General features: G+C 35.7%; 1 protein-coding gene across 4 annotated transcripts; it reads left to right on the forward strand.

Annotated features, from left to right (window-relative positions):
• Positions 1-22: 22 nt before the first annotated feature.
• LOC141898644 (cystinosin homolog) lies at positions 23-24,067 on the forward strand. Of its 4 annotated transcripts, none has more exons than XM_074784661.1 (11): positions 24-133; positions 6,390-6,470; positions 6,860-6,944; positions 8,150-8,356; positions 8,655-8,795; positions 9,606-9,705; positions 10,042-10,161; positions 13,424-13,594; positions 13,681-13,798; positions 14,948-15,181; positions 17,543-17,953. In XM_074784661.1, exons 2-10 carry the CDS (start codon positions 6,413-6,415, stop codon positions 15,142-15,144), a joined length of 1,197 nt encoding a protein of 398 aa, XP_074640762.1. In that variant the 5' UTR covers positions 24-133; positions 6,390-6,412; the 3' UTR covers positions 15,145-15,181; positions 17,543-17,953. The 4 variants fall into 4 exon arrangements, with proteins under 4 accessions (XP_074640761.1, XP_074640762.1, XP_074640764.1 ...); XM_074784663.1 differs by having other exon boundaries at positions 14,948-15,138; XM_074784664.1 differs by having other exon boundaries at positions 14,948-15,129.
• The last annotated feature ends 520 nt before the right edge of the window (positions 24,068-24,587 follow it).

Genomic DNA, 24,587 nt, shown 5'->3' on the forward strand with positions numbered 1-24,587 from the left:
GAAATCTTGCAAACCAGGAAATATAAAATCAGCTGACCGATTACTTTAATTTGATGTGTGATCAACGAATCATTCATGTGATTTACGAGCCAAAGCTTTTTCCCAAGAGAAAGAACGTAATTGAATGCAAATTGTAAGTTAGATATGTCAACACAAATTATCTTTACTTAAATTCTCTTAAACCAGTCAGGAACACTTTCCAAAAACGGCTTATTCTGGCTCTGCCAATTTCGGCGTTTTCCGCCAATAACGGCAGAATCGGCCGTTTAGGGATCACTCAGTTTTGAAACTTTTACAGTCGTTTATGGTTTAATCAGCCAATTTCAGCTCACTAAGTTTCGAGTTTTGCTTTAAAGTTTTTTGCGCACTTCCGGTCAAATTAGCGCATGTTGCCGATTACGTCATTGGCTAATCTCGAGCAGACGATAAGCTTTCATATGACGCTAGGATGGAAATTTTTCAGCTACTGTCTGTCACACCTACTCTCCGTGCGACGTTTTGGTCCGTAATTTCGTTAATAATCGGTTTATCTACCTTTATTATGCATCAATTTGTTCAGTGAGGAATTTGCATTCAGAAATAAACAACAATTTTCACTTAAGTTGTTTTTGTTTTCATTTATGAGCGATAGTTTACTCAGCATACGCTCGCGTAATGCTGAAAAATCCGCTCCGCGGACGCTCGGAAACGTTACAGTGACGTCATCACCTGCTCTAGCATATCAAAATACAGTAGGTGGCGCCACGTGACGGGCCATAAAAGCCGTTTTTCAGCATTACGCGAGCGTATGCTAGGTAAACTATCGCTGATAGAAGAAAACACAAACAAATTTCTGCCAGTTCATGATTTATTTCTGAATGCAAATTCCTTACTGAACAAATTGATGCATAATATTTACAGATCAACCGATTATTAACGAAATTACGGACCAAAACGTCGCACGAAGAGCATGTGTGACAGACAGTAGGTAAAGTGGTCAAATTTACGTTTTTCTAAATGATTACGTCATATGCAGCCCAAAAACTCCGGGAAAACTCTCAAAACTACTACAGCATGAAACAAGTTTATTAATCATGATTTTTGTTAAAAATAAATTTGGGAACTAGTTTTAAAAACTATTATAAAGTTTTCAATTAAACGTTGCCATGGGTACACATAAAAACATTCGCCATTTCTGGCGTATTCCACCGTTTTTGGCGTAGCTAATTTTATAATCATAAACTATTAAGCCATTATTGGCAGTCCACTTGTTATATATGAGGATTCCCCCACCCGCTTAGACGTTTTCCCTAGTGTCTACACGGTACTTTCTTTCGGAATAAAATAATTAATTTGCTGAGGTGAACGGATGTGTAAATATTATATGTTGAAAATAAAAATAAAATTATTATAAATATAGCTGCAAAGCAGCGATAACGGGTTTTCTGGATGCATGTGATCGAAAGGAAAAATTAATTACTGGGTATTCGATGGAAAAATAAAATGAGATGATTTGGATATTATCGGAGCAATCCTCTTTTTGGTTGAATGGTCTAACCCCAGTATAGTCCCCCATTATTTGGAATTTCTCGGAGCCCTCCTTTATTTACTTACTAAATGGCCTCACAAACTGTTATTTCGCCGGTGCTTGTTGTCTAACAATTGAATTCTTTATTTACAGTAACCTAATAAGTAATTTTAAGTTTCAAATAGGATGGAAAGTACATTCAGACAATCTGTTGGTTCAGAGAGACCGTTATTACAGTATCAATTTATACATTTCGTTTCGAAGCTGTCAGTTGCCGAATCTGAATGAAGATGAATTTTATTTGACGAAATCGGCGGAAAATATATAATAATAATAATCAACAGAATTTCAAGAGGGTTTTCGACGAAAGTCAGAAAACCCTAATTATCATTCTCATAAGACAAATCAATCATGGATGTATAAACTAGTGTATCAAAAATCTAGTTTTAAGTTTTGCCCATGGCCATGGTCTTATCTTGCCTAATAAAGCATAGAATGGTTGAGGGATATATTGGACTGCATATGATGTTGGTTAATTGAAGGTAATTAACATCTTCGATGCCTCCCAGCTAATTGGACTTGTGATGGGTAGTGATTGATTGAATTGGTGGCCGATGGCGTTACAACACTCAAAATCAATACAGCTGTATCTAGATTCATTTTAAAAAAAACAAACATTTTCGAAACAATTTGGGATACATGTATGTATATATTTATAACATACAGGTATACAGAAAGAACAGAATTCAAATACATTTGCCATCGGAAACCCGTACATTTATATTTAATTCTTTCTTGAAGCCTGGAATGGATCAATGAGATTAATTTTTCGGCGCAAATATATAAATGTATGCCAGCAGAAAAGCGATGATGTCATAATAGGGACTCCCATCGAACTAAGCACTATAAATAGCACCTGTAAAACTATATAAGCTAAAACGCCGTTTCTGGCGATGTAGTTTTAAAAACTGTAACAGCTGAAAACGGCGGAAATGGCGTTTTTTAAGAACAAGTCGAAAATGGCAGAAAACGCCGATTTCGGCTAAATTGGCAGAAGCAGTTTAAAACTGAGTAATCCATAAATGGCTGATTCCGCTGTTATTGGCGGAAAACGCCGAAATTGGCAGAATAAGCCGTTTTTGGAAAGTGTTCCTGACTGTTAGCTCACTCACTATCATGAGGGTTTGACCCAGTATCCTAGGTACGTACCTAGGATACTGGGTCAAATCTTTGATTTTGGACCCCCAGCTATTGTGACGAGCCCCTGTGAACTCACTCGACACTCTTATCAACTCTTTATTATACTGGGGTCGAGAACAAGACAAGGGGGTTGTAGATTGGAATACTTTGAACACTTACTTTTAATCGCATTACATCTAATGTTCACTGAGAACCTTAGTGTCAGTGGTATATATCGCTATCGCAACCCCCTGACACCAAGTCGCGTAAGCCATATATGCGGTGATTTTAACCCTTAACTTGCCGTAGGCGACTGTAGTCGACACACTGGGGAACGGAGATGACATGAAATAGAGCATATTTGTTTATTCCTTATCGATTTTAACATTTGAAATCATATTATATCAGTAATAAATACGGTCTAGGGTCATATTTTTCCGAATATTTTGTAAAAAATAATTTTGACTTCAAATACGTAATCTCGGTTAGCAATAAAATTTCATTGAATTTGATTGATCGACGATCTCATCTCGGAAAAGTTAAAAGTTATTTTTCTACAAAAATATCCGACAAAATATGTAAAATATGACTCCAGCAAGCATTTATTACTGATATAATATGATTTCAAGTGTTAAAATCGATAATGAATAAATTAATATGTTATAGGGCCTATTTCATTTCATCTTGGTTGATCTCGGTAAAATACGTCATCTCGGTAATAAGGATGACCACTGGGGAACTGCCGTATGCGTCTGTAGTCGACAGCCCGACCTATCTGGCATTTAAAGTTTGTTTTTATGTCACAAGCGCCTCGCAGCGCGTTGAGACATAGTTATTAACGCACGGCACTGCCGATACTCGAGAATCCAGCCCTGAAGTAATTTCTCATTTTGATGTTTTGAAGAATTTTGACCCGCAAATTCAATATTTTGGGATTTTAATGAAGATTCAAACATTTAGACTGTAATAAGAAGCATAATAAAGGTTGTAACGATGGATATAGTAATATACAGAGACTTTATTTATGGAAATCGACAATGTAATATGAAATTATGAGTATTCTGACTATCTAGGGGGTCGTTTTGTGCTTGACACCCAAAAATGACCTCACCCAGTGGACCCCCTCTTTTAAAAATCAGAAGTTTAATTTTTCAGCACTATCCCGTGGCTATGACTATAAACTACAACTTTGTGAAGTTTCAATGCCCGAGAACTGAGTGGTTTAAGTGCCGACTGAGCACCAGTCGGCAATTTCGACGTAAAATAACGACTACATGAATAGTTGGGTGGTTCATGCGAGCTCTTTACACGCAGTATACGGAGCGCCGCGAACCGGCCACTCTCAGGACTGGGTTAAGTCTGATGAAAAATGTTGTCAGGCGCTTGGTATGCATGTGTAATAGCTCTGGTTAGTTTTGACATTTCACCCGGATGGATAACGTATACGAAAATCCCACAATGAAGACGAAGAAAATTTCGACAGGAATACTGACTATTAGAATATTGTCGAAATGTTGAATAAACTACGTTAGCTCAAGGAAATATTTTCATCTTGTGGGATTTTCGTAATATTATCATCTCAAGGCAGATACAATTTCTCTTCAATGGTGAACGTATATGAATTAAGGCAGGTGATATTTTGCCAGTGTGGCATAGGCCTAATTCCTGTTAATGCTATTTTGCTGTTAACTCGATCTGATTGGATAATGCCGCATCGGCAATACGGACTCTCCTATAAATCATACTAAACAGATTAACAAGTAAAAAAGAAATTGAAAGCAACCACAGAATGAACAGTACCCGAGTAAAGAATCATCAAAGTTGACGCCAGCCAATGGTTTACAAACAAAAATGACCTTCACAACTGATGTGGTGAATCTGGTAACCAGATAGGCCTATATGCCTATAGAATCAGCGCGAAATAGTGCCTGATAAAACTGTGTAGAAAAGCCCCATTTAGAACTAGGCCTATAGAGGCACTATTAGATTAACATCTGTAATATAAACATTGGCGACACTTAGTGATTTGTCGAACCGAAGTAGATGGGGCATAGAAATATAGCTATCATGGAAAAAACCTTAAATCACAATAAAAATAAACTAAAATTGCCTGTTTACTAACGTTGATCAATTCTTCGATAAAGTAGATGATTTTGAACTGTTAGTAAAACACCACATCCCCCTAATCATCGGAATAAGCCTATGTTAAGTTGAAACCAAAAAAACAACAAAGATTTAGGCTATAGTTGATATGTGGAAACTAGATGGCTGTGATCATTTTGCCAATTTCGCCTTTCGTTCAAAGCTAGATTATGAGTTGAAAACTAATTACAAACTTGAGATACCTCTGAGCAATAATTGTGCATTTACTTAAAATATTGTTAAAAAGTGTTAAGATCGCTGAAGGCAGTCTATCACTTCAAACGCTGTTTTAAAAAGGTTCATATTTCAACCAACTGCCCATGAAATAGGCCTAAGTCACATGTTCTACAGGTGTAAACATCTCCTTTGTAACTACCCCTGATTAGGACTTGGGGTTTGATTTGAAATACTTTCCTCATAAAACTCTGCAATACCCTCACAGGAAAAACTTCAACTGCTGTCCATTCATATTGTAGGCTCTTTAACATTCCAAACTGGTTTTTGTTACACAATCAGCGACTGTTGTGTCTCACGAGTCTCATTAGTCCTCATTCGTACATAGAAAATATCAAGAGGTTTTGTCTTTGGCCCTGTAGTCTTCGTGTTCGATTGTTACCAATGTCATGGGACACATCTCATGTTGAATTGGGATTACCCAGTCTATCTTTCTTTTATCAGAGAGAAGTTGAATATTGAAAAATATATCTTTGTTTTTTTGAATTGGTTTGTTTTTTGCTGAATTTGATTGTTAAGTTCCAGCTGTCATGGCTATGATCTATGATAACAGCAAAAAGGTCAGATTGGTGGGAAAAATTGATGCGTAAAAATCATGAAATTATCTTAAATAAATCTTTGAAAAATTATTGGTCTGATTTTTGATTGCCTATTTATGCCACAGTAGAACTCACTTAATTCAGATGACAAGGCTGCCCAGATATCTCCGAATTAAGTTAAATCTGAATTATTAGTTTACATGGTTCCAGGTTGAATGTACCAAATATGAAAATATTTCATCCAAATTAAATAAAAATCCAAATTGAATTAAGGAATTAAGCAAGTTCTTCTGTATAATGAACTTTTACTGTGGAGATCAGAATTTATGAATATACATGCTACGTTAAAGTTTACGAAATTCTATTCAAATCTGTCCAGATTGTGATCAGAATTTGCTTTAAGGCTATGTTATCGTACCTTGACGCAAAACATGATGTTGAATTTTGAAATTCTCGGATTGTCAAGCATTTTATCGAGTGCTGTTCCTGAACCCTTAGTTATTTTCTTTCTTTTTTTTTAATGGAGATAGCTGTCTTTTGGAAATGTTTGTAGGCCTAGAGCAATGGCATACTTACATAGGCCTTTGGAGTATTTTTCTTTTGTTTAATTTGAGATGCATAAAACAATTCTACAATTCTAAGAGGTATGCATTCACCATTTCGATACGATGCTTTTCTATGAATGGCATAGAATTCATTATCATTGATAGGCCTATAAGGCCTACTGTTACTGAATTTCCTGTCAGTTCCATTTTTGTATAGACCTAGTAAAGCATTTTAATTTTTAGAACTGGAAAGAAAGTCAAGAATAATGATGGTTACAAATTCTTTCCAATTAGTCACTTTAGGTGTCTTATTGTGGTTTAATGGTGAGTTAGATTCAGGAATGGACATTTAAATTTCACATAATAGCTATCAAAGGTATCCTGGAATAAGCTTCTTTGGTAATAGCTTGGAATAATAGCTTGTATAAGATTGTGTAAGTCTTTTTCGTATTTAAAGGGGAAAGTGGTTGAATTGCATATTTGAATTATTTAACTTACCTAGCTTGATTGATGTGCTTGAATTCAAGCACACCAAAATAGTCCTTTTGGATCAGCAGGGGAAATTTTCACAGTAATAAGTATGACGTTATCCAAAAGAAATATGACTTGTTTGGAACTACTTTAATATTTTGTCTTCTTTCATCATTAAGTGAAATGACCAGAAATAAATCAATTTTCTACGAGTTGATTAAGTAAATTTTTATTTTTTTCAGTGGTTAATGCAGCAACTTTGAAATTTTCAACTGGTTCTATTCTATTAGAAAGTGATCAAGTTAAGAACGTAACTCTTAAATTAAGGTTTGTAGACACAAACAATTTCTGATTAATGAAATGAATGACAGTGAAGTGGATATCATATTTGCTGTATTTGGTTTGACATACACAACAGGTTTTTCGATCAGCCAATTTTTACGCATTTGGTGGCCATCTTGGTCTCATCAGTTCCATATATACATGTGAAAAAGGTTTTGGAGGAAAATGTCAACTGCTTTTAACTTATAATTTTCTTCTCCCCGTATACAATTTTTCCATGTACCATAAGATAGTACGAAATGTACGATTAAGTCTGATATCTTGAGTCAGACTCGGATAGAATATCTCTTTGTTACCGGTAATCATTAGGCCTATGTGTTGGTATAACATAGAAGAGACAAGTTACTTTATAGTGACTTGATTCATTTGCCAAGCGATTAGCTCGGCACTGTGGACTCTGAAACAAAGACAATGGTAGTAGCCCACAATGTTTTGATAATTGTGCGCAGACTGAACATACAATTCAAATTCAATGTGCTTAGAGCAGAGAACAAAATAACAGGTGTCAGTCATCCTGTTTGACCTTCCATTGCAGATGATTTGGCTGTAGCACAGGTGGGTTTGACATTTTTGCCCGTAGATTCGTGCGCGATGCTCACACACGTCGTTTGAATAGGATTTTTGTCATGTTATACGTAAATTGATAATTCTAAGATAAAAATCTTCTATTTATTCCTAAACAATTAAAATATTTGGTATTTACCACATTTAAGAGTGCATTTCTGCGTAACTTCTCATACGAAAAAGAGCAAATTTTTTCGAATAGGCCTACCTCTAACTCAGAATACTTGCCGTAAGCGGATCAAAAATGGCGGTCCCAAGTGATCCCACTTATGCGTACTCTACTATACTAAAACGGTACTTCCAGTATATTGGTTCCTATACATATACGGAATAAATTGCAAAATTGTAGCATTTCACTAAGTGGGCATGGTATTCCTAGACCCCTTGTTCATCCCTCGATCAGTTCTGGAAGCAATCGAGTGGCATTTGTATCATATCTGTAAAACGCTCTGAGCTACCAGGCTGAAGCAAGGGCTTTATAAACATCAACATGATTATTTTCAAATATTTTCCCCTGTTGGAGAATTGCTGTCCCTGGATCCACCCTTTGTGGGCAGATCTGCACAAGATATGGATATCTTAACATGATGATATTCAGTTTAATAGAAATGATTTTTGTTTTTCAGTGGAACGCTACCCGAACCAGCAGAGGTGGTATTCACTTATCAAGAGGGGGATAAACCCTTGTTTCATCAAGCAAAGCAGATAATCGAACCACTCCATAATCTCACAATACTAGCAAATGAAACATATCAAGAAACGGTATCAATACGGCCGGTAGGTGCTGGTAATTTGATCATTGGTATCAATTCTACATCGAAACATTTACAAAAGTAAGTTTAGTTTTTACCAGGTCAGGGTCCAGTTTCATGTAAAAGTTTAAACTTAAAATGGTTATCTGTAAGTTTGAATTGTTGGCCTCAATGAAAACATACAGTAATCAATAGCAATAAAATCAAGGCTTTAAGTTTTTAAGTTTTTCGTGAATCTGGGCCCAGATTGATGGTTAGTGAATAATGAATTCTTAATCTGGATAAAATTGATTTCAATTTTGATCAAATCCAGACCTGATTGACAGTCTATTGGCCATTCATGCCTCAAACATTTTGCGAATATTCTCTATATTTTCAGATTAAATGAATCAATTGTACGAATCGAAATAGTCCACAGTCAACCATTGACGGTAGTGATAGCTATTGTCGGCTGGATATATTTTGCAGCTTGGTCTATTTCATTTTATCCTCAAGTGTTCCTTAACTGGCGCAGAAAAAGGTTAGCAGATCGAGTCATAGAATATGTAGGCCTATGTTAGTTCCAGGGACGAAAATTCCTTCAAATCTGGTGTAGGCTTAGTCTGAGGCGCCTTTGTTTAGAGCTAACTGATTACTTGATTTATTGAAAAATCGAATTTGTTTAGAACTACCTACTTCCTCACACAAGTTTTCAGTCATAATCAATATGGCAAACACAGAAAGTAGCTGTAAAAAGTCATCATACTAACCTGAAATTGCATACAAGCCGGGTTTCAAAATGGGTTTAAGTGAAATATAAGCCTCTGGTTTTAGATCTTTTGTCGTTTTTATGTTGAAATACATTCAGAATCTTGTTCCTTCTAGTGGGGGATTTTCTTAATTTATCCACCATTGTACTGGCTGAATCAGAATGTCCCATTAACCTGCACATGCAACTTTTGTATCATGGAAACGCAAAAAATTTCTGTATATGTTGGAAAGTGACTCGTGAAGCAAGAAATATTTTTTGAAACAAGAAACAGAAATCTTTTTGGCTTATTGACTGCATATTGCTCTAAAACGACAACGGAAACATCGCCATCACAGTGCCATTACCAACATGTTGGCCATCCTCCCCCGGTAGGGATTCGAGGTAGGGTATCGAGAGTGCCACGGTACGAAACCCTGCCACACTAGACCAAATGCGCAGCTTAGATGATGGCATTATCAGCCAATCAGTTATCCCTTTTTATTTTAACCCAGGTTTTCCCATTTGTAATTATTCCGTGAAATTTACCTCGGCGGTTATACATATGTATATGCATATGTATCTTTTTTTTTACAATTGCAGTGTTGAAGGCCTCAACTTTGATTTTTTGGCGTATAACTTGACGGGCTTCTTGGCATACGGTGTGTACAATGTTGGAATGTACTGGATTCCACTCATATTTGTAAGCGATTTCTTTCATACGACTGAATTGCATAATTCATATGTAATTTTCCTGAATATAGCAGTATGGCAAAAGGAAGAACTCGACTTTGGTGCGAATACAAAAATTAAAAAACATTATATTGTTATTTAGAAAAAATCCATGAAAGAATTATAAGAATTTCATGAGCACTAATGTGCCTGAGTATAGGTCATGTGGCCCCGAGAAAAGATGAAAATGGTATAATAGTGTTATGTCATCCTTTTATTATTCAATTTAGTACACTTCGCATTTTGATAATTCTAAATACGAATGCCAGGTAATTAAATGCAGCAAAAATGTATTTTTCAATTGTAGAGCCAATATAAATTGCAGCATCCTCATGGTGTGAATCCTGTTCAGTTAAATGATGTAATCTTTGCGTTACATGCAGTATTATTAACGCTCATCACTATTTTCCAATGCTTTATCTATGAGGTAAGTCGTATCATAGCCTAATACTTTAGGGCCGTGAGCTGAGCCACATTCATCATACAGTCAACATTCAAATTCTAAGCCCCTGACTGGAACTGACTGGGCTCCTCGGTTTGGCCTTGTACAATCAAATCCACTTAATAATCCAGATCAGTTTAATCCGCATTTTGATGTTATCCGCATATTATTCAGCGTCCACCTATATAAATGTATATTTAATGTAACCATGTCCCCACATGACCATAGGTCTAAACACTTCTGATAAGTTGCAATTTCTTTAAAACTTGGTAGGTGTAATGGGGTAGGTCCACTGATAACGCCTATTCAGAATCAAGTTTCTTCTCCCAATGTGGCCACAATGGTGGAGGACATCATGAATTTCTTGTAAGGTGGCACATAGGTGGAGGGAAATAAAATTCACCTTTCAGCTGTCCTAACACTAAAATGGTAAATATTTAAGTCACCTGGATGACATTCTGTCATTCCACATAATCCTATCCTATTTTATGGTTATTATTAATGTAAATCTTTATTAACAACAACCTTCACATTTTCGTGGACTTCAATTTAAAGCATTACCAGTAATCTACTTACGCATTCAAGCCCTGTTATAATTGATTGATTCATAAACTTAATTTAGTTTTACTTGTCAAAAATGCTAGTTTCTGTATCATTCTGAATCATCACTAGCAAACAAACCCGTTGGAACCACGTGTATGTTCTTTAGCCCAGAAGTTTTTGATTCATTGACCAAGAATTTAGCTGAAGCATTTTAGAATGTATAGATATGTGGTATGTGATCTATCATCCCCTTGGAGACCATGTGTGAACTTGGGTGACCTGTACCATGAAGACTGAGTACTTAACTCTTTCAGTGCCCACTTTCGTCGACAGATTATTTCAAGTCGTAGAGTGCCCTGTCGACTTTTGTCGACATTTCTTATAGCAGTTTTATTTTTAGTTTTCTGTATAGAATTCAGTAGAGAAACCTGCCGCTAGATGGCTTGATTAAATGGCAGCACCCATTAGTTTGTTCTTATGCTGCGTTTTTGAAAGTAGCGGGTACCTATCCGGAGGTCACATGATAATTATAAGCTCATTTTCTAATTATAATTACCCATATTATTTATATTTCTGACAGTAGACATAAACTATTCCAATGTCAGCCATTAGCTGAGGCTAGATACCCGATTTGTTCATTTCCATACCAGAAATTTAGGGGGTTATCAAATAAGTAGGTCACTGACTATAATTTATGCAAATTAGCTCATTTCCATAAGTGAATTTCCATAAATGAATTTTCATTCATGAAGAAAAATGAACACCAAAATTTTCGAGGGTCATACCATACAAAGTTTTTAATTACCATTAACCTCTATCACTTACAGTTTTCACTGTATGGAGCTCAAAAGTTGCTACTGATTTTCCTACTTTTTAGGTTACAATGATGGGCACTCCGAGGGTTTTTGACGAACCGTAGGTTTGCCTATGCAAACGGTCTGGTGAAGCAGTTTTCATTGAAAATGAATAGAGTACCGGTGTGTCAACAAGGCACAAACATTGGCTGTTGAACCAATAGTGTTGATTTTTGGTGTCATGGTTTGGCTTAGTGAGTTCTTGAGCCTACAGATATTTCATAGTGATCGAGTTATTTTTAGGGGACACATTCTTGAAAAACACGTAAAAATCCTGCTTTTTAGCACTAAGTTTTACATATGACAATTTGCATACTTGGAATTGAAATATATAAAAATTCAATCCTTCCTGGAAGTGTGGCCATTTTTTGTGCGACTCATCTCGATGTACTTTTCAACCTACAGGCCCTCACTTTATAAACCCCCTAAATTTTCTTGCTTCTATTTATCTGAGTTGACCTTGATACCTGAGCTACAATGAATGTGATTGGCTGCTTGTGGGATATAAGGGAAATTCCGGGAATTTCGGCGCTTCTGATGTAATTGGGAAAGCCCATTGGGAAAGCCCCATGTGGAACTCGCTAAAGCAAAATGGCGAGCATTTCATTCGACTAGGTATCGTATGTTGGCTTATAATTTGTTTGGTGTTACGAATATAGCCGAGTAGGCTATTCAATTCAGTATCCAAACTAGCAAATATGATGATACCAATAGAGTTTTGGCTTAGATTTGTCTTGTCAATGCCTTAAAGACCTGCTAACCCGTACGGTTTAACCGCGGCCGTCGGTCGGCTTTTTTTGTGAACCGTGTTACTGCTCTAACTACTCTATTCAATTTTAGTACGTTCTTAGGTAGAATTGTGAGCGGTGATGAATTAATAGACTAAATAGCCTGTAGACAATAGCGGGCAATGGAATGCTCTCAGCTTTTCATCTAATCAACGGTCAGTTTTTCAACACTGATTTAGAGGTGGGAGCTAGTCAACACACATACACCTTTTACATGTATATCGCTATCATACTATGGAAATCCGTGCGAAGCGATCAATAGTCATGTACAGCATAGTTATCACACGAATGCTATTAAAAAACAAACACAAGAGACTGGGAAACTTGCGCCGCGTGCGTATTTTAATTCAAGGATAAAAAAATATGGAAATTGATATACATGTAGTATGATAATAACTTATATGTATTAATCGTGTAATAAGGGGCTAAGAATTAATGAAGTTATCAGATTTAGAATAAAAGATTGTTGTTTGTTCGGGGACTGCATCGTCAGTTGATGGTTTTAATTCGGTAATTCTACATTCCATTGCAATCCAAATTAATTCATAGTTAGTAAAGTATTTTTGACAATATACACTCACTTTTTTAATGGTGAGCCACAGGGCCATTGGACCTTTATTCTCAAATTACACATGGGCACTGAAAGAGTTAATCCGCTGAAGATGTCCTGTGCCTGGGCTTCTGGTAACAGAATTACTATAGGACATAAACAAGAATTTGAAAAAAATATATTCTCATCTGATCCACTGCGTGTTAATCATGCACTGTACCAACTGAACCACTGTTACTCAACTGTATATTCATTGCTATAATGTTATAAGTCACTATTGCCCCATATGTTTTTGGGGGCCACGTAATTGTTTTACCAGTTTTACGCGGATTGCTGTCAGCATGCAAAAAACTACAAAGGGTACATAAAGAAACTGCTAAGTTAAATCTTGGAGTAATCATTCAATGATTACTGCAAGGTTAACAATGATTACTGCAAGGTTAAATTGGCTTGTAACCATTCTTAATACCGGTACATGTAATATAGATTTACTATTTATTTGATTATTACAGAGACATGGTCAGCGTGTATCCCGAATATCTACTGTTCTAGTATGCTGTATGTGGTTGACTATAATCATTGGACTAATTTTGTCATTAACAAATGAAATTAAGTGGCTGACATTTCTGATGATAAGCTCCTATGTAAAGCTAGCTGTTACCCTGATTAAATACATACCACAGGTGATAGAAATGAAATCGCGATAATTTGAGACCCGTAAAATCCATCAGTAATCTGTATATGATGAAATAATTTTCATGTTTTTCAGGCTTACATGAACTACAAACGAAAAAGTACAATAGGCTGGAGTATAGGAAATGTGTTATTAGATTGTACAGGCGGGTCTTTGAGCATTTTACAAATGTTTCTTCTTTCTTATAATAATAGTAAGTTTTTTTTGGCTAATCTTTATTGATGGCTAAAATGAGTGTCTGATACATGTTCAGAAATGGGGATGTTATAAGAAAAATGTATCTGTCATTTTATGGTACTTGTATAGGGAAAAGATTTGAGTCGATAAGAAATCTGCTGAGCTGTAATACTGGGTCCCTATGACTCCTTGTTTCCTTAAAAACTCCTAAACAGAAAATGATTTTCAAGGTGTTTGAAACTCCTTTATTTCAATCAAAATAACCTAAACAATTTAAAAACTCCTTCAATTCTGAGAAATAGGTAATTAGAAATGTTTGTACATGTTTACGCCCCAAATTGGTGCAGTTGGGACATGCATACAGAAAAACCAAACACTCAATAAAAATGCAGTTTATGAAACACTGCTGCCCCTCTAGCTCTTATTCTGAGGTGATATGGATTATGATCCACCGCCCTACCCTTAATGAGAATGGCTGTCGATATCAGCTCCCCCATGTTTGGGACGCTTAACTTATGCATAGTGCAATGATGTATATTCATAGATATGAATTGAAAATTCTTGTGAGTGTTCTCAAAAAAATGTTTAATATTCCATGCCTAACGTTACTTCTTCATCATGAATCATGAAGTAAACTATTTACGCAAATAGAATGATGCGACGGTGTAAGGCTGAAACTCGAGTTGAAAATCTAGTACTATTATCTTGGTACATGTTTTCGAATGACACTTCCGAAAGAAAATTCTGTCAGATTTATCTAAGCCTGCAGGGGGTTTGAAGGGTTCATTGGAACAGTATTTTTGATGCTAAAATCTTTTTGAATGTTATCTTTTATTGAATAATCAAGTAACATGGTATTTCAATGTATATTGGTAAATATGCATGTTTTGTAACCACAGTTAATTGCCGAAAACATTGTTGAATGATGATGACACGCTCTATAATTACAGTGAATTCAAAGTCATCAATTTCTTTCTATATATGTTCACCAGGGGGCTTTGAATATCAAAATTTGCTGCTTGTCAAGTATTTCACCTGGGCATGGTGTCCCTGGATCCCTAGTTTCAACAATCCACCCAAAATTTTTAGCTTGGGATGCCGTGATACATAATGAAGTGCCACTTTAACTTGAACTATCATTTATCGGTGTCTGCTCTATTTTCAGATGATTGGGGTTCAATATTCGGAGACCCAACAAAGTTTGGATTAGGTCTATTCAGTATCTTGTTTGACATTCTATTCATGGTTCAGCATTATGTGTTGTATCGCAATCATCAACCGATAACACATGCATCGGATGATGAAGAAACTAGACTTTTGGACGACGATGAAGGCAGAGATAGATGTGTAAACAAAGTTTAGAATGTTTCTAACAATCCACCACTGTCACTTCAAAATTGTAATGAGAATTAAGACATTCGTTACCAATTGCTAATCTTTGAATTTGCTCTCCTTGCCAATGCCCAATTGATACGTTTTTCAAATTAAATAGCTACCGTACCGTAAGCTTGATGAACCCATAAATCATATTTTGTCTCTGTGGGCTCTAGCCACTGCCAGATCTCCCTGGATGCTTGGAATTAACGTCGTATATCTATGACATTATAATGGGGCACCGGCAACGCTACTGTGGCAAGCGGAATTCTGCCATAATCCGCCAGGTTCGCTAGTGTACAATACGACGTCGACGCTGGATTTCTTCTCAAACTCAATTAAAATCTAACAATATTTTCTCAAATTCTATGCATGATATATGAAAATCGTAGCACGTATGTACTCTAAAGACTAATCAGAGTTTATTTCGATGTGTGATTATCCCAATCTTTTGAGATCAAAGTTACTTGAAAATGAACTAATTTTGATCGAGTGCGTCTGATATCTCAGAGGCGCCATCTGACGGGATAGCTGGTGTGCCGGTTCCCCATTCATACTGGCAAAAAGTGGTACACACGCTATGACTGGCAGTGAATGTGTCAAAAACCCACAATCAGAAGAAAATAACAGCAGCCAGAACATTAAAATGGTTTGGATAGAAAACTTCTGATTTTTGAAATCTGGCAATCGGAATGAGACAGTTCCGCATAAGTTGGTAGCGTGAAAAACCTCTGCTTTATCCTCAACGCTGATTGGTCAATTTCGTCTGAACAATGGTTGACTATGTAATAGCTCTATTCCGAACTACACGATAACTCGTAGCAGAAAAATCACTACATATTTTTACACCTCAGCAGAAGTGATCATGTGATAATGTTAACTATGATTTGATGATAATTTCAATGATGACTAACGTTGATTCATAAAGTGTGAATTGAATAATAAGTGTGAATTTAATCAATTAGACTTGGGCTGAAAAATTGATAATGCAGTAGTGATCATGTGATAATGTTAACTATGATTTGATGATAATTTCAATAATGACTAATGTTGATTCATAAAGTGTGAATTGAACAAGTGTGACTTGGGCTGAAAAAATGATAACTCATTTCTCATTTCTGCTGCACTTTAAGGCTGGCTTATATCGACAAGCGACTCCTACCGACTTCTACCGACGCAACTGAGAGCAACCGCCATCGCAGTCCAGCTTATGTCCACTGCGCTCCAATTCCCAGCAACTGAGGCCAACTAGCGTCGGTTGTGATCAAAAGCAACTGTCCGCCTACCGTAGGCGGACAGTTGGACAGGCGGACTAAACGGCTTGCAACGAGTCGGTAGGCGTCAGGTTGCCGTTGCAAGCTGGCTTATGTCGAACCGATTGCGCAGCAATTGGCAGCCTCTCGTAGGCCACTGGTTTCCAATAATCGGTGAATAACCCAGTTGCGTCGGTAGGCGTTGAGTCGCTTGTCGACATAACCAGCCTTAGAATTAATGTCCATTATTGTCTAACAAAAGCAAATATAACCTGTTTTTGAGTTGTAAACATATTTGGTCAGGCTGTACATATACATACCTGTCTGTGCATACATGTGCATTTGTACATTAGAAACGTGTCTGGACATGTAGTGGTACATCATTTTTTATGTCTGCTTAATCGAAACATACATATATTCTGCCTCTCTTCCTGTTATGTGTTCTTTGAACAGATTCTCGATTGTTACAAGTGATGATTGACAACCTCGCAATGAGCGTCTTCCCTTCCTTTCGTTGATTTACAAAAGATAAATCAAATACCACTATGGTAATTTTATCTATTATTCATAGAATCAAAAAATATTTTAATTATGTAATTCAGTTAAGGCGAAGTAATTTTGACTTCATTTAATTGTACTGTTCTTTATAAATGCACGTGTACAGATCGGGTAAATGGCAATTTTAGTCTTTAACTCTCAAAATAGGAATTATTTAGTTAACCTTTCATTGCTGACTAATTGATACCCGAAAGTGCTGGAGATAATTTGAAAATCCTTCCACCCCAGTGCATTGAATAACAGGGATACCGATTTAGTGCGTCTTCAATGTGGCGCAGTGTATTGTTAGTTACATCTACGAGCAATTATCTAGTTAGATAATTGCTCGTAGGTTACATATTTCACTGTTTGACAGTTGCTGCCATATTTCCATAGAGATAAAAACTAATAATTACATCAATTCACCGTGATGCTTTGTACTAGCGAAGTCATCACCGATTTATACACCGCACTGTGGTGTAGACGCACTGAAAGGGTTAACATAATGATTATTATTATCATTTATTATAAATATTTACAATAGATTGTTAATGCTTAAACGGTACTAATGTTATATTTTGTACTTTTTTATGTAGGTTTGATTTTTGGAAGACGAGAGCTGAATTTCCATTAAGGATAGCAGCAATTCCTAGACTGTTCGTAATGTATTCCAGTTTGAAGTGCGTCTCACCCGACAGAAATATGAAAAAGTTAAGAAAAATGCCTTTGTTATGTCGGAAAAGATTCATATAGTCAAACAGCAAAATAGGTCCCAGAAAATAATTGTCTAAAATTTTTCCAATTGATCTTGGAGAATATGATGTTCATAACATTTCATTAAATTTGAATGTTTCTAATCAAGTGTGATGTACACGTATGTTTTTATTTTTTTATTGTGTGCAGAGCAATTTTACTTCATACTTCAAACTTCATACATCTGTTAATTTATGCATACATTTATTTATACATTGATTAATACATTGTTAAATAAACAAGAAAAACTTCTAGTCTAGTGTCTTTGTGTTTGTTGTTCAGGTGAAAATCCTAAATATTTTAGAATTTTCTTTTTTAATCTTTGATAATAAGGAATTGACGGTTTGAGGAATTTCGAGGGAACTGTTTAAGTATAGTTGAATTTATTGTGACAGTTCTTTTGGAAAATTAGACATTTGGACACGACTACATGCAGAAATTGATTGAACACATATCACCAGTAATCGCCTAGAGTCTAAAAAGTCCTAAGGACATCGTTATGATGAAGGAAATAAATTTCATTCACAGATCTCTTTGCAACAAACATCAGGGCAGTTACACTGACATGACTTGGGGGAAGGACCTGTCTAAGATCATCTATGTACTGTAGCCAATCTTACTACTTAAGACAGTCTGAAGAGTTAAGATGAATTATGGACAAGTTGAGACTGCAACTGGGCCCTGAGCTGTGGTGGAAAAACTACTAATGGGCCTGTGACGCATAAAAACAAATGATTTACCCATTGATAAGCTTTTAAATCGTGATCTCAATCCATAAGAATCTAAAGGTAGTGCATCTGATTTCCTCTTTTCTAGGAATGCGAGTCTTCGAAGTTAAGTATCTACAATGAAATGGGACATCAAGGAAAAATTTGTAGAATGACAAATTTTTGAGTCCTACTCAAGGATGAACTGGATGTTGTGTTTTGTCTTGTTGCATTCTCTGTTAATCGCTAGTAAGCATTGATCAAGTGAACCATAAAACGTACATTTATATATTATTTTTTCCAACACATACTTATCATGATTGTTCTTTGTTTTGAAGATGCTGAGGCACTGTCTACAATTCACTTTTCACAAGAGAAGGTCATTTTGGAGGTGTGGCAAAGGGCTAGTTTTGAGTTGATTCTCAGGTTAATATGAAGTTTAAGATGGACAGTAATACATGTACCATAGTTAGATTACATTCCAAGCTCTAAAAAGTGGATATCACTTTTTTGAAGCCTGTAAAAACAAAGAACAGGAATTATATACCAGTGTGCAGTATATGTTGAACCATGTTCTAAAGAAAGTCTTGTTTGTTTGAATCTTTTTCAGCGAACCACTAGTTAACGGAACAATTTTGACATTCATTTATGATGAGCAAGGCAAAACGTCAGTTCACCAGGAAACCAAATTCATCGATAATCTGCTTGATTTAACAATACCTGCGAATGTGACTGGGGCGTTTAACTTTACTGTCAAATGTCTGGGCAAAGCTGGACATCTAAACTTGGAACTAAACTCTACTTCTCATGAAATTATCAGGTATGATGCTTGCAATGTTTCAATTTATAGAATGAACACCTTTCTCATTAATTAATGAGTTCGTGTAAGATACTTCATTTTCACATATTATGATAGAATTGTGGGTATCCCACACCAGGTGGTCACAAAGATATTTTCTGAAAGATTATGTTAACTTTTTAGAACACACTGATCCAATTTTTGCTCGGTTAAATATACTAAAAATTAAGAATATTAACAAACTCCAACTAGCTATTTTTGTACTTAAATTCGTCAATTCAAAATTGCCTAGGACCTTTAACAACTATTGGAACTTCAATTATCAAATTCATAATAAACCTACGCATAATAGATTTAGAATAAGATTGCCTTATTTTAGAACTGTAACTAGAAAATCTTCTGTCAAGATATCCGGTCCCCTATTATGGAATACTCTATCTGAATCAATTCGAACTATTCAAAGCAAACCTGCCTTTAAGCGTACCTACATTAAATCATTATTCAACACTTTGTAAATTTTCATTCTATACAAACCTATGTTAATGTGTAATACGTGAAACATTTTTTTTTGTTTCTTTTCGCCTGTTAATTACTTGTGTGCATGATGTGTCAGTGTGATGAATGTGGTGTGGATGCTTCTGGGTGATACGGCTTAGATAGACTGTTTCAGTCTCTCCGTGTAGCCCCATTATCCTGTTACATTTTTCTTCGTCTAATCATACTTATTATATCGTTCAATAATGTAACATCGTAATGAAAATAAATTTCAATTTCAATTTAAGAAACATTGAGTTAAACTTAATTCTACTCATATCTTACATATGCGTACCATGACTATATCATCGTATTGTATTGTATCGTTCACAACAACGAGAGGCATTTTTATGCCTATTTCTATAGGTTGTCTTCATTTAAGGGATTTGATTTGAATGAAGGGTTAAAAACGGATTAAAGTCTAACGTCGATTATAATGATTGTCCGGATTCATAGAAGAGCCATGTTAACTGTTAACCTGGGCAGAATAAGTAAAGCGAGATGGAGATTTCTTTAGCTAACTTGTTTATTTGAAGTATGAGCTTTGTACGAGCTTTTTGCTATCTGTCTCGCTTTACTTGATTATTGTCCGTTAAAGATAAAATACGTGCCTGTATACCATACCCAGCATGGTCATGATTATTAATTGTTTTATTTCTGCATTTATTCTTTGTTTCTATTTTAGACTTTCAGCTGTATTTATGATCATTGAAATAATCTATAGCAGAGCTGTAAATACAATCAACGATGTGTTTGGTTGGGTTTATGTCATTGCCTGGTCGGCTTCATCGTATCCCCAAATTGTAGAGAATTATCAAAGAAAAAGGTACATCAGGATCCAGTTCCACAGTTGTGAGTTAGAGTTAACTCAGAGTTGAAATAGTTCATCTTCAATGAGTTAACTTTGAGTCAAATCCTAACCCAGAACTGTGGAACTGGGTCCCGAGTTGTAGATAACCTCCTACCACTGATGTTAATTCTCAACATTTATTCATTTATTAGTAATACATGTTTTATCAGGACTTTGGTTATGTTAGTCTCTGAAACATGCCTGAAAGTGCAGATAATCAAAATCTTTTTGATTGAGAAGTTGATATAATATTTCTAAACCTCGAAAACTACAAGGTTTAAATCACATAATGAAGATTACCATTTCTAGATTTTCAAATATTTGGCGAGATTTTCGTTCTTATTGACATTTACTTTCTGATTTTTCTTTTTATTATTTTCTTTTTTTACATTACAGCGTAATTGGTTTGAGTTTTGACTACACTTTAATAAACTCGATCGGATTCTCTGCCTATAGTTTGTACAATGTAGGAATGTTATGGATACCAGCAGTAATAGTGAGTACTATTTCAACTCTTGGAGAAAGCGTCCCTCTTTTTTCTTCTTATTGTGAAATCTGTTAAACTGGAAGATTTGCCAAAACATTTATCTACATGTATGCGTTTGTATGACCACATTTGCTATTTCCAACAACGCTGAAGTGACAGTTTTCAAACACATATTGGTAATTAATTGTGTTTAAATTGAAATATCTATGATTGATTATGTATTTGTAGGAAGACTATCAAAATCTTCATCAAAGGGATATAAATCCGGTTCAAATAAATGACGTATGCTTTGCCCTACATGGTCTCTTATGCTGCTACATTTTGATAATACAATGCTTCATTTATGAGGTATGTTCCGGGCCCAGATCCATAGTTTATGGCTTAATATAGACCACGTCGCACTACAACTCCAGCGTCATATTTTAACTAAGAAAGTGAAATGACCGGCATACAATGGTGTTTAATTCAGCCGCATCATAATGCTTCCCACTTCAGAGTCAAATATTAACTAACAAAGCATATGGATGGGTAATGATATTTATCATATCTATCTTTTCATTGTTTAAGCGAGGAAATCAAAAGTTATCATGGATGGTAGTGGGTTTGAGCGTTGTGATGTGTCTCTATTGCTTGGTTTTAGCAGTATTAACAGCCTGTGATGTTTTCGGCTTGTCATGGTTCACGTGTTTTCTTTACATCTCTTACGTAAAGATATTGGTGACTCTGATAAAATATGCCCCGCAAGTAAGTGGCCTTTCTTTAAACTTTCTGGATCTTGAAAATTCATCTTGGAATCGCTAATTGGAGCCCACCTCCCTGGTTAGAGTTAACCAGTGGATAGTTGAAAATATGACGATTAAAATTTCATTGTTGCATTTATTGGCCAGTTATCTTTAACCAACATTGTGAACAATTGGCCCCATATATGTGTGTGTGTGTGTGTGTGTGTGTGTGCGTGCGTGTGTGCGTGTGTGCGTGCGTGTGTGTGTATGCACGATCCTTGAATTATTTCTGGATTAGATTTTGATTGGTTTACATGTAGATCGCAATTAGACTGATGTTATTTATCATTATGATATCCCCATTGAAGAAATCTGGACTTGACTGGGGTTTGATAGTATATTTAAATCTTTTAGGCTTTACTGAACTACCGAAGAAAAAGTACGAACGGGTTTAATATCTATGGCATAATCGGTGATATGATAGGTGGAATTTTTAGTATACTCCAACTATTTCTGCTGGCGTACAACAATGGTAGGTAATGATAATGGTAATTGAAATACAAATAAAGAACCAATCCAACCTTAGTGGACAAATTTCAATGATGTGGAGACAGCTTTGGTCCTGGTTTGATTATTCTATATGGGATCATTCATTTATTATGTATGCATAAAATTTGAATTTTTCAACCCTCTCCCGCTCTTTACACAAAATCGGCTACTTTTTCATATACATTTAGCATTACAGTACGCAATTGCACTGACCCCTCCCCCCTCCCCTAAAGCAGACATAATAAATGAATGACCCCTATGTACACAGATGAGATCCATTGATTCTCATTAGATACTTGAATGATTCCAAATTATACCCTTATCTTAAACTGTTCACTTCGACCCTAGCCCCCTCTGATTGTTTCGAAATTTAGCGGAAACTTCAATGAATTTAAGAATGTAAATGTATTGAAGTACCTATCTGAATAGTTGTCAAAGACGATTGAGGCTGACATCTGTGGAATAGTCTATATTTGTATTTCAGATGCGTGGAACTCATTATTTGGAGACTTCACGAAATTTGCATTGGGTATAATTTCCTTTCTGTACGACATTCTCTTTATGGTGCAACATTATATACTGTATCGTAACATGCTTCCTCTGGATCAGCGTCCACAGCAAGATCAGTCAACGGTCGATAAGATGGATGATACCAATGAAGAGGAAACCCATGATGACCACGACGATCTAAGTCCTTTAATTGTGTGATATTTGTGTCTCCTAATTGAGCAAAACCATTTCATTTCCAAGGATTCACCCCTTGGTCAAGAAATGTGGAAATTTAGTATCAGTAGAGTGCATAAATGATAAGGTCATCTGATGATTAAACCTTAGGATCAAATCCTTCATCTACAGCTGTCATGTTGTACTGTCATATGATGTGACATTTCTATGAGGGTATGCAAAAAAATGAAGTTGAAAAATGGAGCATTTGAAATCTCATAAAGGAAAGGGTTTCCAGCTATTTGGCACTCCCTCGAATGCATAAGGTTTATTGAAATTAACAGTAAAAAGAAGAGAAATTGAAATCTCAAAAAGAAAAGGGTTTCCAGTTACTTGGTTCTCCCTTGTATTCGAATCAGGTCTTTATTGAAATGAACAGCTGATCATAACTCTATTTTTGAGAGTTCTATTCTTAAAGATGTATGTTATACAGTAGGCTGCTTGCCTCGGAATGTTGCATACCCAAGAAAAATTTTTTAAATGTGTCTACAAAGAATCATGTGAGGACGACCTATTAATTGTAGCTCCAACTGCCCCGGAATTCATTTACTACAATTTATTGATCCCCCGAGATCCGAGGCAAGCCGAGTCTTCTGTGATTTATATTTTTTACTGTATAATATGGAAGCCATACTTTAAATCTATAGTATTAAATACTTGTTATTATTTTAAAGGTTTTTCCATACATATTTATTATCATACACATGTATATTTACTGTAACATTTCGAGAATGAAACTCTTAATTCTGCTTTTATGATGAGTTTACATACCAGGATTATCAAGGTAAAAAAAGATTGATATTGACATGTTATATCTTATTTTCTCTGATAATCCACAGCTGTCAGTCAGCCTTTTACATTTCTAGAACAAAGGCTCTTTCACTAACTCAATAAGAAATACAAACTGTGATATTAGTATTCCAAAGTTGGTGTTGAAATAGGGTTCTGAATGATAATTCTACTTGTACCATTCAGCGTTAATAAACATTCTCAAATAATCAATACCTTAATCTTTTTCAGTAATCTTCTACTGGACCCTTACATGTACTTCTATTTGGGTCTCCATTAAGTATGTTAACCCAAAATGCTGGTGCACTGTGATTGTGGCCATTTTAGGGCCCCTCTCATGGATGGATGACATGTACTTTATGAATGGCCCATCCACATAATGACGAGCAAACAAAATGTAAATTTGCAAAATGTTGCGATGCTCCTTTCTCCAATATGCCAAGAAGTTAATCGAAGAAGTCCCACAATTCGATATGATAAAATTTAATATTTTGAAACCACAACGTTTCGGCTGTTGACTGATAGCCATCATCAGGTGGAATAGCTAGAAGTGTATTTTCTACCATGCCTAGAAGTTTGTTTTCCTTTTACCTATAGTTTGCAGAAATGACGGTCAAGTAAATATGTGTACCACCTATATCACTAATTTTCTTTCAGTAGTGTATGGCAGGGATTCCAACCATCTGCATTCCCTGGTAAAAACAGAATTTTCCATGTCCCCGAATGTC

The sequence above is a fragment of the Tubulanus polymorphus genome, chromosome 2, assembly GCF_964204645.1.
Source record: "Tubulanus polymorphus chromosome 2, tnTubPoly1.2, whole genome shotgun sequence".
Classification (NCBI taxonomy): Eukaryota; Metazoa; Nemertea; class Palaeonemertea; order Tubulaniformes; family Tubulanidae; genus Tubulanus; species Tubulanus polymorphus.